This window comes from Pyrus communis, chromosome 14 (genome assembly GCF_963583255.1).
Source record: "Pyrus communis chromosome 14, drPyrComm1.1, whole genome shotgun sequence".
Taxonomy (NCBI): Eukaryota; Viridiplantae; Streptophyta; class Magnoliopsida; order Rosales; family Rosaceae; genus Pyrus; species Pyrus communis.
The window spans coordinates 7,766,103-7,783,620 of NC_084816.1; the positions used below are offsets into that span (position 1 = coordinate 7,766,103).

A 17,518-nucleotide genomic window follows, 5' to 3' on the forward strand; every position below is an offset into this window, starting at 1 on the left:
AGGCAGCCGAAAGAAATGCCAATGTGAACTGAAAAAAAGAAGAGAAATGCTAATGCTCTATGCAAAATTAATGCATGCACCAATAAAATTTGAATTGAAGCAATCGAGAATTTAATAAAAGTTCTTACAGTTGAAAGTTTGGATTTTCTTTTTAAAAGTTTAAATTTCTCTCATTTAAACATATAAATATAAATCACTGTAATTTTTATCGTGAATTTGATCCGATAACAACTCGATCTGATAACAAATTGGCCCAGAACCTGTTGTTTTTGTGTCGTTTTGTATCAAGTAAACAGATCGTACAATAAATTGTCAGGCATAATGAATAGACTTAGCAAACGGATGATATTTGTCATGTTTGTGTCCTTTTTGTGTCATACCTATTAACTTAATAGATTGTGTTGTGACTCATGTCAGACTCAATATCTTAACATGTGACTTGATAACGATTCTGTCCGTTACTGAGTTAATTGACCTAAAACATAATATTTTTATGTCTTTTTGTGCCAAGTTAACGAATCGTGCAATAAATTATCAGGCCTAGAATATAGTGCCTACACAACACAAGTAACAATCACTTTACGTTAAAGTCCACTAAATTATTATATATACCTTGCAAAACAAGCACTTCTAGGGCTTAAAAAAGAGCATCTTTTATGAGCCTCCATGTAGAATAGTTGTTTGAGTATATATAATATACTTCTTTAATTCATGGAATGGGAGGCAAGAATTAAGCTCCTCCCTCGTGGGGTGGCCGGTGGTGGCGATGAAGTGTTCTTACAGTATTGGAGCTGAAGTGCTCTAATATTATTTGTGTTTTGATGGCAGTCTAAAACGTCTCAAAAAGTTTCTCAATCTTTAATATGATTTTATAAATCTATTTATATCATATTTATTAATTACATTAATCCATCGATTTCTCATAAAAAGAGACCCATCACCACTTCATATGACAACTTTCACATGCAAATTGCAATATGTTTTGAGTCATGTCGAAAGAAATGCCAATGTGAACTACTAAGCAAAATACGCCAAAAAATTCAACAAAATTGAGAATTTGAAAGTTCCAACAGTAAATTTTTTAATTATGTTTACATTTTAAGTTTATTTCGCTTATCCACATAAACTTATCGCATCTTTTATATGAACTCGTTTATGCATGCAAGCATATCCAAATACCATATATATATATATATATATATAGACACACACACACACACACACACACTAAGTAAGATCCCATATCGTCTAGGGGTGTGGATCCTGTAAGGTATATTCTCATCTCTACCTAGTACGAGGCCTTTTGGGAGCTCACTGCTTAGGGTTCCATAAGAACTTCTAAGTTAAGCAAGTTCACGTGAGAGCAATCCTAGGATGGGTGATCCACTAAGAAGTTCTCGTGTGAGTTCCCATAAACAAAACCGTGAGGGCGTGGCCGGGGCCCAAAGCGGACAATATCATGCTACGATGGAGTCAAGCTCGGGATGTGGTGGGGGCTAGGGCTGAGATGTGACAATTTGGTATCAGAGCCAATCCATGGTCGGAAGTGTGCCGACGAGGACATCAGGCCCTTGGGGTGGATTGTAAGATCCCACATCGCCCAAGGGTGTGGATCCTGCAATCCTTATATGTGTATTCTCATCTCTACCTAGCACGATGCCTTTTGAGAGCCCACGCAATCTCAGGATGGGTGACCCACTAGGAAGTTCTCGTGTGAGTTCCTAGAAACAAAATCATGAGGGTGTGGTCGGGGCTCAAAGCGGACAATATCGTGCTACGGTAAAGTCGAGCTTGGGATATGGTGGGGGCCCGGGCCGGGATGTGACAACTAAAATGTAGTCAGCAATTTGATTAGAAAGCTTGATATAAGTAGCATATATAAAATGTAGTTAGCAATTTGATTAGAAAGATTGATATAAGTAGCAACACTTGCTAAGGTGAAGAATGTAATGGTGTGTGGGATAGAAAACTTTTATTAGAATGACAAAAATAAATAAATAAATAAATAAGACTTCTCTTACAACTTTAACATGCAAATTGCTTTGAGGAAGCCGAAATAAATGCTAATGTGCTATGCAAAATACACAAATAACTTCTTTTTTTTTTGAAGCAATCCTAATGCTTAAGATGCTTAAGTGACATCTAACAGCCATAAAAATATTAGCCAAAGTTGCTGGTTCTAGGCTGTTTGATTGCATGAAGAAGCAATGAGTACAAGCATGGAGCCGAATTCCAGGGCTAGCTAGGGTTTCCTCACCACTCCCTTGTATAATCTCTTCTTGTACCCTTTCTTTCCCATCAATTCTTCAGCACACAACACAAAATACAATCAACAGAAGGAGAAGAGAAGCATACTTATTTGGTAGCCAGAAATGGCGCCTACGATTACAATGTCACATATTTTGGTGGTTGTTTTCGTCGTCCTTGTTTCGATGGAAGCAACCTTGGTTATGGGGCAAGGCAATGGAAACAGGAAAGGGTACGGGAATGCGAATGGCAATGGAAACGGCAATGGGAATGGGAATGGCAACGGCAAAGGCAAAAAAAGCGGATGAGGCTGATGTTTCCAACTACGACATGCTGACACCAATGGGATCCGGGCAGGAGCGAGGGTTCTGCAAAGCAAAGGGGGCTTGCTATTACAAGACCCTTACGTGCCCATCCGAATGCCCTCAGAGAAAGCCGAAGAAGAATAAGAAGAACAAGGGTTGTTTCATTAACTGCGGTAGCATTGAAGCTACTTGCAAGTGTAAGTCATATAACTCTTCTTTTTTTCTTTCAATTAACTAGATATATAACTAACAAAAGGAATTTTACTAACAACTACAACAGCTTTTCTTTTGGTGCAGTTAGGAAAGCCAAGTGTGATGGATATGGCTCTCTGTGCTACGATCCTAGGTTTGTTGGCGGTGACGGTGTGATGTTCTTTCTACTTCCATGGAGCCAAGGGCGGAAACTTTGCCATTGTTTCAGACACCAACCTGCAAATCAACGCACACTTCATTGGGACTCGACCAACAGGAAGGACCCGCGATTTCACATGGGTTCAGGCTTTCGCAATGATGTTCGACTCTCACACCCTTGTCTTCGCAGCAAAGAGAGTCTCAAAGTGGGATGACAAAGTTGTTGCCATCCCTAATAACGGAGATGCCGAGTGGAGGACTAACGGTGAAGATAGAGAGGTAATCATCGAAAGAACCGATGACACCAACTGCGTTAGGGTTACAGTGGCTGGTCTCATGAAAATGGACATTAGGGTTAGGCCTATTGGAGAAAAGGAAAACAAGGTTCATAACTACCAAATACCAGCTGATGACACATTTGCTTAGGGGTGGAAAAAATACCGAATATCCCAAACCAAACCAAAAAATTCCCGAAACCAAACTGAAAAAATACCGAACTGAAAATCCCAAAACGTTTGGTACTCAATGCCGAACCAAACCGAAATTTGCTGTACATGAATCGGTTTCAAGTTTTTGGTTTTTCGGTATTCCCAAACTGAACCAAAATAAAAAATATATATATTATTTAATTTTTAAATATATATTTGAAATTGTAACAGCTGTCAAATTTGGTTGAGATTTAATCTCAATCATTCAATAAAAATCAAACCCTACACGTACACTCTGTCTCTCCTGTCTCTCTGGACACTCAGTCTCTCTCTCGTGACTTGTCTCTGACTCAAACCGTCCCCTCACCACCCTCGTCGCCAATTTGTCCCTCCGTTTTCGAATCCGGCCACACAAGTGACTCACTTGAGTCACATCTCTCTCAACTATCACCTTTCTGATCTCTCTCTCAGTCTCTTTCAACTTCTTATCCCTCACAGAGTCACAGTGGAGGAGCCTTCCTTCACGAATCACGACCACCAGCGCCGCTCTCCTTCCCAATCTCCCAATCTCTCTCGATTCCAGTCATCCAGTGCACTGTGCAATTCTCCCCTAAATTAGGTAAAGTTCACGATCTAATTTAGGATTTGAATTTTAATTTAGGGTTGGAATTCGAGATTAGGGTTTGTGAAATTTAGAACTTGGAAGATAAAGTATACTACATACTGAGGGTTTAGGGGTTGAATTGGTGGTTGGAATTCGAGATTAGGGTTTCTCTTTTGTCACAGACTCACAATTGAAGCATAAATTTGTTACGGGTTGATAGTTCATAGTTGTAGCAATAATTGCAGCTGCTGAAATGAATTTCGAGAATGGTGTAAATTGATGAATGGAGTTTAGAATTAACCATGGGATTTTGGGATGTTTGTAATGCAGCACCATATGTAGAAAAAGGTATGTAGGCTAAAAAAATATATTTGTTATTGATACGTGAATGTGGAAAAATGGAAGAGAATGCAAATGGAAGAGAATGCTTATAGAAGAGAATGCAAATGGAAGAGAATGCTTAATTTTTTCATTATATTTCTCTACAAGATTACAAGGATATATATACATGATACAAATGTGTAGGTAGGACAAGGTAGCCGTCCTAGTGTGTAGGTAGGACTAGGTAGGACGGCTGTAGAGGACAAGGTAGCCGTCCTAGTGTGTAGGTAGGACAAGGTAGGACGGTTGTAGGACGGCTAGTGTGTAGGTAGGACAAGGTAGGACGGCTGTAGGATGACTTATTCTTCCAATAATAATATTATATACAATTACACAAGGACTCCAACCATATTCCTTATTTGTCTAACACTCCCCCTCAAGTTGGAGAGTGGATGTCAAGAACTCCCAACTTGCGTAACATACCCGAAAACTTTTCTTTCCCAAGAGGTTTGGTAAACAAGTCTACCAACTGTTGTGCCGTACCCACATGCTTGGTCTCTATTGTGCCATCTACAATCTTATCTCGTATAAAGTGACAATCTATCTCAATGTGACGAGTTCGTTCATGAAAAACAGGATTGGCAGCTATATGTAACACTGCTTGATTATCACAAAATAAAATAGAAGGACCATCCAAAGGAATGTTCAAATCCTTCAACAAAAAACGAAGCCAAACTATCTCGCAACAAGCACCTGCCATGGCCCTATATTCCGCCTCTGCTGAAGAGAGCGAAACGGTTTTCTGTCGTTTCGTCCGCCAAGAAATCAAAGAACCGTCCAAGAATACACAATACCCAGTAGTCGAACGGCGAGTGATAGGGCAACCTGCCCAATCAGAATCACAAAACGCAGTTAACTTGGTCTGGTTGTCAGAACGAAATAATAAACCTTGACCTGGAGTAGCCTTCAAATAACGAACAATACGAAGCGCAGCATCCATATGAGATATCCTTGGCTCGTGCATAAAACGGCTTAGAACATGCACATAATATGTGATATCTGGCCGAGTGATAGTGAGATATATTAACCGACCTACTAATCGTCGATACTTTTCAGGATCCTTGAGAAGTTCTCCTTTATCAGATAATTTTGTGTCATCCATAGGAAAAGCAATGGGTCGTGCTCCCAAAAAACCATAGTCCTTGAGAATCTCTAATGCATACTTGCGTTGAGAAATATAAATCCCTTGTTTGGAACGAGAAACCTCAATACGCAAAAAATATTTTAAATCACCAAGGTCTTTTATCCGAAAATGATCACGGAGAAAAGACTTCAGAGAATTAATCGCACTAGCATCATTGCCTGTAATCACAATATCATCCACATAAATGAGCAAAGCTGTGAAAGAAATACCAGACTTTTTAGTGAACAATGAATAGTCAGCTTTGGATTGTTGAAAACCGGCAGAAATGATGGCACTAGTGAATTTGGCAAACCATTGGCGAGAAGCCTGCTTAAGACCATAAAGTGACTTGTGAAGGCGACACACAAGATTCTCCCCCTGTCGCCGAAGACCAGGAGGAGGAGACATATAGATTTCTTCATGTAAGTCACCATGTAAGAAAGCATTATTAACATCAAGCTGATGAAGAGACCAAGACTGACTAGCAGCAAGAGCAAGAAGACAACGCACCGTAATCATCTTAGCAGTAGGAGAAAAAGTGTCATGATAATCAATACCTTCAGCCTGAGTGAAGCTTTTAGCAACCAAACGAGCTTTGTAGCGGTCAATAGAGCCGTCGGAATTGTGCTTGAGTTTGTACACCCACTTACAACCAATGGGAATTTTTCCAGGGGGCAAGGAAGTTAAGGTCCAAGTACCATTAGCATGTAAAGCTTGAAGCTCCTCAGTCATAGCACGTTGCCAATTGGGGTCAATGGCAGCCTCGGCAAAGGAGGAAGGCTCCACAGTCCGACTGACAGAGTTAATGTAAGAAAAATGCCTGGGAGAGTAACGGTGATAAGAGAGAAAATTACAAAGTGGATATCGCGTACCTTGTGTAGAACCGGGTTGCGAAGTCGAAGATGGGTGGGATGACAGAATCACCTGCGAGCAAACGTAGTCTTTTAAATAGGATGGAGGTTTATGGGCACGGGAAGAGGTGCGGGGAAAGGGAGTATTGGTAGGTAGTGGGGGGGGGGGGGTAGGGATGTCCGTGGGTAAAAGGGTGAAAGGTAAAGAAGTAGCGCGGGGGGGGGGGGGGGAATGAGGGGATGCTGAGAGGGCAGGGGCATGGGGAGGAATGGGTAATGGGGCAGCAAGGGAATCTGTGGGAGGCGTGGAAGGGGAGGAAGGTGGAGGAGAGTGAGGCGTCGGGGCAGGAAGGGGTGGGTTATATGTAAAGTCCAGAGGGGGTGGGATGGGTAGGGTAGGCGAAGAGGATGGGATAGGAGGGTGAGAAATGGCATAAGGGAAAGTAGTTTCGTGAAAGATGACGTCTCGACTAGTGAAAATGCGGTGATTGTCGAGATCGTAAAGGGTATAGGCCTTTTGTCCATGAGGATAACCGAGAAAAATGCAACGATGAGCCCGAGGGGAAAATTTGGTGGTGGTAATGATGTTGCAGAGAGGTTGACGGGTGGGGAGAGAAGAGGTAAGGGCCACAAGGTAATACAGATCGCCACGTCGCTTACCCACACCAATCATCGCCTTCGAAACCAAGTCCTGCAAAACACACCAAGAAGGAAAAAAGGTTATGGAACACGATAATCCATCTGTAAGTTTACCAACCGATAAAAGGTCCACTCGGAAATTAGGGACACATAAAACATCCTTCAAAGTGACTGAGGAATTTAAAGGAAGAGTGCCGGTAAAAGTAATGGGAGCGGAAGCACCACTAGGCAAAGAAACAGGCGGCAAATGTGAAGGAGAACGATTAACCAAACATGAAGCGGAAGAAGTAATATGATCCGTAGCACCACTGTCAAGAATCCATTGACCATGACGAGAGGTGACAGGTAACAAACCTTGGGCAAAATCAGTAGTGAGCACGGCATTGGCCTGAGGAGGGGTGGTGGTGTCACGTAGAGCAGCTAGAACACGGGAGTGCTGCTCGGCAGAGAGGTCAGGCATGGCAAGCTGCAAGTCATGCAAAGTGGGCTGGGTCCCGTGCACTTGGTGGGTCGCTGGAGTAGAAGAAGAGGCGGGGGCCTGGGTGCCTTGCACGTGATGGGCCTGGGTGAAATTATGGGGCCGGGAAGCAGAAAACCGTGGTTGCCGGGGAGGACTGGAAGGTGCATGGCTGCGGGAAGAACTGGAAGCAGTGGCACGGCGCGGTGGTCGCCACGGTTGGCCATGGAGGGGATGGCCAACGGGATAGCCATGAAGTTTATGGCAGGTGTCTCGGGTATGATAATCAAAATTGCAGTAGGTGCAGTGGAGGGGAGGACGAGCAGAGGAGGGACGGGACGGGCCACGAACAGCCATGGGAACGGCAGAGAAAGCTGCCGAAAAAAAAAAAATTAGGGCTAGGGTTATAAACCTGCTCTGTATACCATGTAGAAAAAGGTATGTAGGCTAAAAAATATATTTGTTATTGATACGTGAATGTGGAAAAATGGAAGAGAATGCAAATGGAAGAGAATGCTTATGGAAGAGAATGCAAATGGAAGAGAATGCTTATGGAAGAGAATGCTTAATTTTTTCATTATATTTCTCTACAAGATTACAAGGATATATATACATGATACAAATGTGTAGGTAGGACAAGGTAGCCGTCCTAGTGTGTAGGTAGGACAAGGTAGGACGGCTGTAGGACGGCTTGACGGCTGTAGGACGGCTAGTGTGTAGGTAGGACAAGGTAGGACGACTTATTCTTCCAATAATAATATTATATACAATTACACAAGGACTCCAACCATATTCCTTATTTGTCTAACACCATAAATGTATTTACAATTTATTTAGTTGTTCTTTTATATATGAAGATGTTGAACTGATGAACTATCAAATACCCACATTTGCATATCATTAGGTTAAGGAATCTTCAAGTGCAATGCTAGATCATATATCTTTCCTCAGTTGTTTTGTTGTTATTTTTGACCAGGCAGAATTGGGAGTCTGGTAGAAAATGTATATGCCTCATCGAATTCAACACTTCACTTCTTTTAAGTGCCTCATCGAACGTCTCTGCCTCTATAAACAATACTGTTGCAACAATTGCTTTGATAATAGTATTTCTTATTTTCCTTAAAAAGTATTTGTTTCTTAAAAACATTAGTTAGATATGAATAATATGAATTCTCTTTATGAATAGATGACTCTTTAATTGTGTTTCCTCTTTATGAATATATACGAAGCTAGTCCTACGCTTAAGGAGAAAAGAAAATTTTCGATTACATTTTGTATTGTCCTAGTCCTACTTTATTAATGGAATCCTTGTAACAAGAATACACGTCCTTTTCTTTTGATGTTGTTGGCTACCTTGTGTATATAACGTTTGCAAATTGACACTAGGAGGTCTTTCACCAACAAGAAGGGAGCAACCACAACCATCAACAAGATCAAGGGGCCGAAGGGGTCGAAGAGGCCAACAATCTTCATAAACTTTAAGCTTTTCATTTTGCTTTTGGTTTGTAACGTAATTTATTTTGAAACTTTGGTTTGTAACTAATTTTTTTGCTTTTGGGTTTGTTACTTCATTTATTTTGAAACCGTGGCTTGTAATTAAATTTTTTTGCTTTTGGATTTGTTACTTAATTTATTTTTGTTGCATGCATGTGTAGTAGAATAGGCAGATCAGATTGGCTATTGTGAGTAGGGGATATATACAAGGATTTTGGTTGGATTTTATTTCTACAGAATAACTTGATTACTTCATTCATGCTTGGAAACTATAGATATGCAGATTGGCTGCACACTGCACAGGCAAGTTATTATAACCCAAAAATTGAAAAGCCCATGATTTGCTCACTTGGAGACACAGTTCAGATTTACCAATTTATCCGATCTTGTGGAGGGAGTTTTGGGCAAGACTTACCGGCCAGGCTACGGTAGCCCGGTGAAGGTCGGAGTCCCGATGCCGATGGTAAGCGGGGAGGACAAGTACGAGACTTCTTCCCTCTTTTCGCCTCTCTGCAAGGTTTGCAGGTTCCAAAAACGGCCCGAGGTTGCAAATAAATAAACAATTTATTTGTGTATTTTGGGTAATTTGTTAGCATTTCAGACTTGAAATTAATGAATAAACGAATAAGGGCTGCATACGAAGCTTGCCTAGAACATATTTGCTATGCCTACTTGTAAACTTAAAATTTGTGTGCTTATTATGTAAACTTAAAAGCTTTCGACTAAACTTTGGAACTCTTTTCTATAGATCTAGGCAAAGAGAAAAATAACTGTTGGAATCTTGTCTTGCAAGTAACCTTGGTTGATTGTAGGGATGGCAACTTCCCTGTCGATTTCGGCCCTGAGGAACCACCCTAATGGAACGCTGACACCACCCCCGTTTATCGGAAGTTAGGGCCTTAGTCAAACCCAGAGAGAGGGAGAGGGAGAGAGAGAGAGGGAGGGGGAGAAGTCGTCTAAAATATTGAGAATTTTATTAATAATTCAATAGCATCCTTGAGAATGACATTATTCAATTATAGAGAAACTTGGGGATAACATTATACCTAAAGCCAGGAGCGATGTCTATCTACAAGATGCTTCTACTGCTAGACTCTTTGCTACTCCTTTACATGGGTCACCGAATGTTTTAACCGAGACTTTGATGCTACAGCTCTTGGATCCAACACAAGCCTGTAATCGTAAACAAAGAGAGGTTAAACTAAAGTTGGAGGTGGAAAGAATTTTATCAACGAAGCAAGCAAGTTCATACCTTCTGTACAATGGATAGAGCGCTACTGCTCTTGCATTGGCCATGGCTAAAGCTTCCACAAGTCCCTTGAGGTTTTCCGTAACTTGCAAATTTGATTGAAGAAATGACCTGGTTAGGAAACGGGCACTCAAGTGATAGCACAGGCCCTAACTTCCTTCCCGCTTTTGAATCTGAACTCCATGTATCTACAGGTGACAGGTGAGACTCTGATACATGTGAGCACAAACTTTCAATCTGTCTGGTAGAAAAAGATATCTGCGTTGGATCACCCCCAATTTCCTCAAACAGGACAAGAGTATTGTCACTTGGTTTCAACCATGAACGAGGCACGTGGTACCTGTACATTTAGTGAGATTAAATATTCAGAATCAAAGTTTCAATTCAAGTTCTTCCCTCAGATTCTCTTCTACTTACAATTCCTGAGATGGCTTGCCACAGTTCTTCCTGCATTTGTCGGAGTTATAAGGTCCTCTGAAATCACAAGAATCAGGGCAACCACTAGTTGGAGAAATGTTGGTCGGCCAGTACCGCCCAATACTTTGTCCGTTCACCCATGCTTCACCCTTTCCCATCCCTGTAAAGTCTAGCGCAACAGGGTTACTGCCATCAGGAGCATTAAATGTTGCCTGAATGATAAGGAATGTTTCTTGGGTCAGTATCTAAAAGAAAAGAACCTAGCATTCCTAGTAGCTGTTATCCTAAATCATAGGCAGCCAAGACTTGAGGAAACCCACCACTCAGAATACACCACATGCAAGCATGAACACATAAGAAAATACAACATATGCACCACATGTAGCAGTATTAGAAAGGTTAAATACTTTGTGTCCCTGCAATTTCTCCAAAATCACATCGGTTTTCACCACATTTACCCGTATGCATAATAATTATGCTAAATATTTACCTTGTACCATGTCAAGGGTCGTTTCTTGGGCAAGGTAGGTTGTGAAACCCACTGAGAAGAACTTCCACTGGGAAAATCCAAGTCTTCCCCTTGAAGTCCAATCTGCAGTTGCAATGATGAAGATGACGAAAGGAAAATTGTTAGATTTCGTCCTTTAAGGTACACCACTGCTTATTCAGAATGAAGAACTTGGGTATTTCTCTTTCTATTTTCAGTTTTCCAAATTTTATTAGCCACTTCCCTCAAGTTTGTAAATTGATTGAAATCGATAGCAGGGAATTGCAACATAACAACAACTGAACAAAAAGAGGAAAACTGACCTGATATGTCCACTGCTGAGATGAGAGATCAATAGTAGTGCCATTTTTCAAGCCTTTCAGCTGTACAGGACCAGTGATCCCAGCACCTGTTTTGTCAAAAAAAGCTCCATAGTTCTGAAAATGGGTATACAAAAAGTACTTTAGTCACAAATTGACCTTAAAGCATGGAACTCATTTATGAAAACTGCAATGCCAGAATATATAATATATATGCGAGCTTGTTTATAAACACACGTACAGAAGCATAAGAAATAAGGTCAAACCTGAAGGCCAACAGTCAAACTCAGAAGATCGATTGTGTTCTTCCCAGATGCAAATGTTACAGGGATCTCCACAGAAACCGTGGGATTGCTAGCGCTGCCTGTTCCACTCCCTGAAAAGAATCCAATTATAACATAAATACAAGATCGGAACAGTTGTAAAGTTGACCCAGAACATTTGCAAATGTCCAACCAATGCACTAATTACTTGTCAATCACTCTTATTCAGATATGAAATTCACAACTTTAAAGCATGAACCTTATCATCAGGCTTCTGTCTTAGTATCTAATAATTGGTATTACAGTAGGAGATTTTCCAGTAAAAAAAAAAAAAAAGAAACATAGAACCACAGTACTTGAGATCAAAACCCCATTTAACATGGTGCCTAATGAGAGTGTATTCTGAAATCTTCTTTTGAAGTCTATAGAATAGAATGGCTTGGGGGATTTAAAACTTAGATTGGGCAGCAATCGAAGCCTTGAAGGCCTGCCTCTCCAAACTACAAAGGTTTAGGGAAAATATAATTATTGTTTCCTTTGTAGTTTCTCAATACAATGTCAACGTCTATTTGCCAGGTAACTAATGTAGCCACTGGATTAAGACCAAGGAAGAAGGGCAAGCAATCAAATTGTAACCACACTAGTTTATAACTTTATACATCACCTGCAGGCTTTCCATTAATAAACGCATGAAGGGCATGGCCAAGTGATTCCACATGAAGAATGGTTTGAGACCCATCTTGAAGGAATGCATCAGAACTTGTGACATCAATGCTGCAGAATTTGTTTAGAATATGGATATAATTCTTGAAAGAAATCAAGACAACTGGATGAAAGGCAAGAAATATATATAAAAGTTGTTAACAAAGCAGTCGTGGATCGCGTACCTTAAAGAGTACCATAAATAGTCACTTTTATCAGCTGTAGTATTTATTTGCTCCAACAATCCAACTCTGGTAAATGCATCCTTCTTTGAGATACCAACTGGTTCATTTATCCAACTCCAGCCTGAGCCCAACGCTTCAGAGGAATCAATATTATCTATCACTGAGTGATGCATGAAGCTCGGAATCATGGCAGCAGAGTTAATCTGTCATGATAGATTATATACTTATGAAACAATTACCTTGAAAAAAAAGAAAACATAACATGATTTTGAGCATAATACTTATGAATATGAAGTCTTCAAAAGAAAATATACAATAATTCTCAGAAATAAATACCAAATATGAAATACGAGACATACACTAAACAACAGGATTACATAAAGAATTTTGATAAACCCTCATTAGAAATTGGAATACACAGATTTAAAAAAAAGTAGGGACAGATAACTTTAAGTGGTAAATATAGAATGTTTTGAAGATGACTCATCTCTTGAACATACCAAGAAAAGTACACATGATATACATTTAGAGAACAAAATATTCTGCTGATACAAGCAAGCACAGCCAATAGAAGAAAGGAAGGCAAACCTTTGCAGTGTTAAGGGCTACATTTTTGCAGTCAGGTAAGATGCTCACAGACCAAGCAGGCAACTGATAAGAATTTCCATTGAACGTCACAGTGGCATCAGATTTAGTATCAGAATTGGAAAGAAACGCAGCACATGCTGATCCTGTTTGGTAAACAGTTGCCTGAGAAAATAAACAAGAAAATAAATGTTAAAAAATCATATGTTGCAAGGGCATTCACCTAGACAAATGGAGTCACACTTCTTACTTCATTTCAGATACACAAAGCACAAGGTGAAGACTAGAAGCCACAGGTCATAATGATTACATTGGAGATCCTAAGAACTAGTTTGGTACCTAAAGCTATACAGTTTTTTTTATTAATAGGAACTAGTTTTGCAGGATCAATATTAAGGAAGTTAATCCAAGACCAATGGAATATGGTTTCACTTCAGATACCTACCACAGATACTTCCTTTTAGGTATTCTAACATGAAAACTAGCAAGTTCAGATACTACAGATATTTTTTTCTCAGATATTCAACATGAATAACTTGTAAGTTCTATTGCTTCAGTACTAATAAAAGGGTACGAGCGATAAATCCCACACTAGATATGGCTATATGGAGGTATGCACTTAGACTGGAGGACTTCGAGGCCCGGAAATATGTAAAATTTGGAGACAAAGGATACTCTCTAACACTGAAAAAAAATATTATACCTCCACGTTTGGACCAAGAGAAGAATTTTTTGGGTCAGTGGCCACCATTGCTTCTTCGCAAAGCTTTACGGCCTTATGCACATCTTTTAGGTGACCCCACTTAGGTTGCCTAAGAAATCCTGCAACAGACAAGAAAAGTTGAATCAATTACTGATGAGCCACCAATGTTCTATGCATTTGATGTTCTTAATAATTATTTCTTCTCATGATAAAAGTATATATTGACAGAAACTGCAGTTCATTTATATACATACAATTAGCAAACACGCCTATATGAATTAGCAAACACACCTATACCATCAGCAGTATTAAAGCAATAATATAGGCATACTAGAAAACATACCATACTCATCAATTGGAGCATCGTAGTCATAACTTGTAGCAATAAAGGGTCCACCAGCGCTCCGCCCAAAGTTAGTCCCGCCATGGTACTGTTCAAGAGCAACAGAGAACAAATCACTCCATATTTTCTTCCTGGTTTTTGAAATATACTGAATTTGTCCTAAATCATCAAGAGTCGCTTAAAGTTATGTTAAAATGTTAACTCCAGAGACAATTGCAGTACCATATAATAATTTTGGAAAGTTCCACCTTTCTGAAAGAAGCGTGCTACGGCAAATGCGAGGTCTTCCACTGGTCTTTGAGGCACAGCACCACCAAAGGAAAGAAACCTAGTGATCACATACATTTTGAACAGTGCCAATAAAAGAGCAGTCAGATCAAAATAATACTGGTAATGCCCGAAATTGATTCAAATTTGTAGAAAAACTAAGCTCAAAATACCCAAAAAGAGAAAAGGATTAGGTCACACATTACCATCCACTCCAATTCTCGGTCCACATTTTGGGTCTCTTTTCAGGAAGTCTTGGGGTCCATTGATCACAATAAAATCCATTGCAAGTGCTGATCTGTAGGCAGTTATATAGCATGCAAATAGAGCAAAGAAAGCATCGTGAGAATTCTGTCTTCATACAAAGTCAATACACTACAATACAAACGAAAACCGACTACAAAAGCCTCACCACAGATGCAGGAGCGTCGGCTTGCTGACACATGACCCAGGGAACCCCTGTATCCAAAGACACAGCCATGCTTGCTGCCCACTTAATATAGGTTTGGGCAGCAGCCCCATATGCTTGATCAATGTTTCCATACTCGTTTTCAATCTGGTATAATTGAAACAACAATTAATCCATAACTCAAATTGGAATATTCTTAAAACCAAAAACATAGGGTAAATAATAAAAAGAATCAATAAAATTTTAAACCTGGGATAAAATGATGGGTCCTCCCTGAGATGCATAAAGCTTCTCCTTCTTCATCATATCAACAATTTTTGCCGTGAACCGCTGCATTTCTGCCTGAGCCACATAAATTCTAATAAAACACTGAAGTTGAGAAAATACCAAGAAAGGAAACTCAAACACAGAGGCAGTTGGGATAAAGTGGAGAAGAAGAAACCTTGAACGGCTCATTGTCCGTTCGCAATTGAATTCCGGGTATGAAATGCAACCAAAGAGGAAAGCCACTGTTGAAAAATTGAAATACAAACACAATCACACAATAAAACTTCTTCAGAAAGTAGTGAAAAGTAAGTTGATCATCATAAAAGCAACTTCCTTTTTCTAATTCTCAAAAAAGGAAAATGTAAAAAGACCAATTAAAATTCAATTAAATTTATAATACCCATAGTTCCATTCTGCGCACACATATGGACCAATTCGAAGGTGCACGTAAAGGCCAGCTTCTGCTACTGTCTTCACAAATTTAACCAAATCTTTTCTTCCCCCAAAATCATACTGCAAAAGTTGTATGTTCCACCACTCACCATCATAACAAAGACACAAAATGCACATAATTCAAGATAACCAGAAGCACAAAAAACCCGCTACGTCCCGGGTTCAAACCATCCTCCATTCTCTTATAAAACACTAAAACGAAAAACAAAATTCTGGGTTTTCATGATTTCTTTAGCACTTTTGTCTCCTGACCAAGAAAAACAGTAATGATTGCAATGAACTTTTAGTCTTCGTCTTCCCACATTCTCACAGAACCTAAACGGCGTCGCATTAGGATTGAAGAGTTCAGAAGAATCAAGAAATGGAAATGTGATGAGAGAGAGAGAGAGAGAGACCTGGCCTTGAACTGGTTCGTGCAAGTTCCAGAAGACGTAGGTCTCGATCACGTCCAAGCCTCCGTCTTTCGATTTCTGAATAAGGTCCGGCCACATCTACAACCAAACACACACACAGCAAAATTCAGAGAGAAAATAAAATATAAAAAAATTTAAAATTTACAAAAAAAAAAAAAAAAAATATTTTGAAAAATGGTAAAACCAGAGGAAGAGAAGAACCTCAGGAGTGCTGCGAGGATAGTGAATGGAGCCAGACACCAAAACTCGGCGCTTCCCATCAATCACCAGCGCCCTGTGGTCGTACGTCACGGTCGCGCAATACGACGCCGTCGCCAGAACTCCGAGCACCAAAACCACCACTAAAATCCTCATCTTCTTCAATTCTGAATTTCCGAGTTCGTTTCTGAATTCAATATTTTTCTTATATTTTCGGAAAACGATTTCTTGAAGCAATGGTTAATCAATCAAAACTTAAAAAGCAGTTTCTAAAAGCGATTTTTGGATTTCTTGCAGCATTTGCTTTGCTTTGCTGCTTAATGTTTGATTCTTTGTTTATCTGTTTGTGTTTCGGCTCGCTTGGCCGCTTCCTTAAAACAACGCTTGGAACCAAAGCGGTGACGTTTTGGAGAACGTCATCGCTGCCGTCGTCGTCTTCGTCTTCTTCTGCTTTCTGCTTTCAGCTTCTGCTTTCCGCTGCTGCTCTAATTAGTAATTATCAGCGAGCTTAAAAGGAGGGATTACGGTTTGGTTGGATTATGAGCGCGTTACAGGGGGGAGGAACTGATCGGGTGTGGGTGTGACGGGGTGCACCGTAAGATTGGTGTGTCGCGTCTCTGTGTACGGAAACGCGGAGTTGTAACTTATTTGTCATAGTGACGGAAAGGTTTTTACTGTGGTGGGGTAAAACAAAACTTACCTAATCTGGTAAGGAAGATAAAAAGTTACCGTAACGTGAGCCGTGAACGTTTAGTAGTTTAGGAATCCGTTCGAGGATTCATCAATCATGTTCGTTCATCATACTTTATACAGTTAGAAATTATTTTAAATATTTTTATTTAAGATTAAACATAAAAAATATTTGATAAAAATTAACTGCACGATATACAATGAACGAACATGATTTACGAATTATCAGAATACTCCCCAAAAGAATCCGAAGAGAATCCTCTGTTGGTAGTTTAGTAGGAGGTGATGTGAATTGGCGGGAGCTGGCGTTTCGGTTGCGTTTGTTGAGTGTGAACGTTGGACTGCCATAAGAAAAAAAAGATTATTTTAAGTGGACAGAAAATCTCGTGAAGGAGAGAGATGAACGGGTGAGGGTATGGGGATTGAATCGAATGGTTGGATTTAATTATTAAGATTATTATTTCCGATTATTGGATTCTAAAAAATTATGTTCCACGTATGTCAGATACCAATCATAATATTATGAATTGAATATAAAAGGTATTTTGTCACGTATTGATAGCTTACTAATCTATTTTTCTATGCAGTCTGAGTATCGTGCAAGGCGTCAACGTATTTTTAAGCATTCGAGTCAAATGGTAAACCAAATACGAGCAAGTAGATCTAAATAATGCATCATTGTGAGTT

At 39.8% G+C, this 17,518-nt stretch overlaps 2 protein-coding genes and 1 pseudogene across 2 annotated transcripts; 1 reads left to right on the plus strand and 2 right to left on the minus strand.

Annotated features, from left to right (window-relative positions):
- Positions 1 to 2,463: 2,463 nt before the first annotated feature.
- LOC137714307 (uncharacterized) lies at positions 2,464 to 9,439 on the plus strand (annotated as a pseudogene).
- LOC137714803 (uncharacterized) lies at positions 6,893 to 7,753 on the minus strand. Its single transcript, XM_068453938.1, has 2 exons — positions 7,284 to 7,753; positions 6,893 to 6,981 (listed from the first exon to the last, which is right to left on the minus strand). The coding sequence occupies exons 1-2, from the start codon at positions 7,741 to 7,743 to the stop codon at positions 6,947 to 6,949; spliced, it is 495 nt and encodes a 164-aa protein (XP_068310039.1). The 5' UTR covers positions 7,744 to 7,753; the 3' UTR covers positions 6,893 to 6,946.
- Positions 9,440 to 9,838: 399 nt separating the features above from the next.
- LOC137714090 (beta-galactosidase 8-like) lies at positions 9,839 to 16,620 on the minus strand. The gene is made up of 19 exons (XM_068453380.1): positions 16,145 to 16,620; positions 15,926 to 16,021; positions 15,478 to 15,590; positions 15,253 to 15,319; positions 15,060 to 15,152; positions 14,814 to 14,957; positions 14,608 to 14,699; positions 14,357 to 14,462; positions 14,135 to 14,222; positions 13,792 to 13,910; positions 13,092 to 13,253; positions 12,504 to 12,706; positions 12,281 to 12,390; positions 11,620 to 11,729; positions 11,357 to 11,470; positions 11,037 to 11,138; positions 10,547 to 10,758; positions 10,133 to 10,469; positions 9,839 to 10,053 (listed from the first exon to the last, which is right to left on the minus strand). The coding sequence occupies exons 1-19, from the start codon at positions 16,295 to 16,297 to the stop codon at positions 9,946 to 9,948; spliced, it is 2,529 nt and encodes an 842-aa protein (XP_068309481.1). The 5' UTR covers positions 16,298 to 16,620; the 3' UTR covers positions 9,839 to 9,945.
- Positions 16,621 to 17,518: the final 898 nt, after the last annotated feature.

Coding starts and splice junctions, on each gene's coding strand:
- LOC137714803 (XM_068453938.1), bottom strand. CDS start 7,743: ATGGCTGTTCGTGGCCCGTCCCGTCCCTCCTCTGCTCGTCCTCCCCTC. Junction 6,982..7,283: donor CACTACTGATTTTGCCCAAG/GTTTGTTACCTG, acceptor TGTGTTTTGCAG/GACTTGGTTTCGAAGGCGAT.
- LOC137714090 (XM_068453380.1), bottom strand. CDS start 16,297: ATGAGGATTTTAGTGGTGGTTTTGGTGCTCGGAGTTCTGGCGACGGCG. Junction 15,591..15,925: donor ACGAACCAGTTCAAGGCCAG/GTCTCTCTCTCT, acceptor CAACTTTTGCAG/TATGATTTTGGGGGAAGAAA. Junction 11,471..11,619: donor GTTTGACTGTTGGCCTTCAG/GTTTGACCTTAT, acceptor ACCCATTTTCAG/AACTATGGAGCTTTTTTTGA.